The 747-nt window shown below is 71.1% G+C and overlaps 1 protein-coding gene across 1 annotated transcript in view; it reads left to right on the top strand.

Annotated features, from left to right (window-relative positions):
* The first annotated feature begins 298 nt into the window (after positions 1–298).
* Positions 299–747, top strand: part of FGF20 (fibroblast growth factor 20) — a 21,647-nt gene continuing 21,198 nt past the window's right edge. Inside the window, exon 1 of the mRNA XM_014521463.2 lies at positions 299–470. Within this exon, the coding sequence (XP_014376949.1) occupies positions 299–470 (172 nt within the window). The remainder of the gene's footprint in view (positions 471–747) is intronic.

Genomic DNA, 747 nt, shown 5'->3' with positions numbered 1-747 from the left:
GGGGAGGGGGGGCCTGCGAGTCCTACGGGCGGCCGAGGTCCCCCTTCTTGGGCAGCAGGGTGAGCACAGCCCGCCGGCAGCTGGTCGGCAGGGTCCCATCGGTGAGGCTCTCGCGGAAGATGAGGAGGAGGCTGGGCCCGAGGAGGGGCCAGAAGGCTCTGTAAAATTCCACGGGCAGGCTGTCCAGGCCCGGGGCCTTGCCCAAGGTGAGCCCCCCCACCGCGGCCTCCAGCTCCTCCAGGGAGAGTTCGCGCTCCAGGGCCTCGGCCTGCGAAGTGCCCAGGTGCGGCAGGTCCTGATGCAGCTCCTGGGCGGCCAGCAGACGCCCAGCCGCAAACAAGTCCCGGTAGAAGGCGACGGCATGCTCCCGCACTTCGCCCGGGTCCGTGAGCAGCCGGGCCTCCGGGGTCTTGAGGTGGTCCAGCGTCTTCGCCACGGCCCACCGCCTCTCCAGGCCGAAGAAGAAGCCGGTCCAGGTGTCGGCCTCTGCCAGCTCCTGCCAGCGGGCACGGACCCGCGCACCGCGGGCTGCGCCCTCCGCCAGCTCTCACAGGCATTTCTTGCGGGAGCGGAGGCTCTCGAGGAGTGCCGCGTCGTTGCCTGCGCGGAGCAGGGCGCCTCAAGCTCCGCCACGTCCTCCTCCAGCTCCTGGGTGTGGCGGCGGAGATCGCTCGCTGCCAGCTGGCTGTACTGCTGGCAGAACGCCCGGATCTGGACCTTCCCCACGTCCCACCACAGGCGCCAGGA

This window comes from Alligator sinensis, unplaced genomic scaffold, assembly GCF_000455745.1.
Source record: "Alligator sinensis unplaced genomic scaffold, ASM45574v1 scaffold528_1, whole genome shotgun sequence".
NCBI classification, from domain to species: domain Eukaryota; kingdom Metazoa; phylum Chordata; order Crocodylia; family Alligatoridae; genus Alligator; species Alligator sinensis.
Note: the sequence above shows the minus strand (reverse complement) of the source record. Positions and strands in the feature narration are given on the sequence as shown.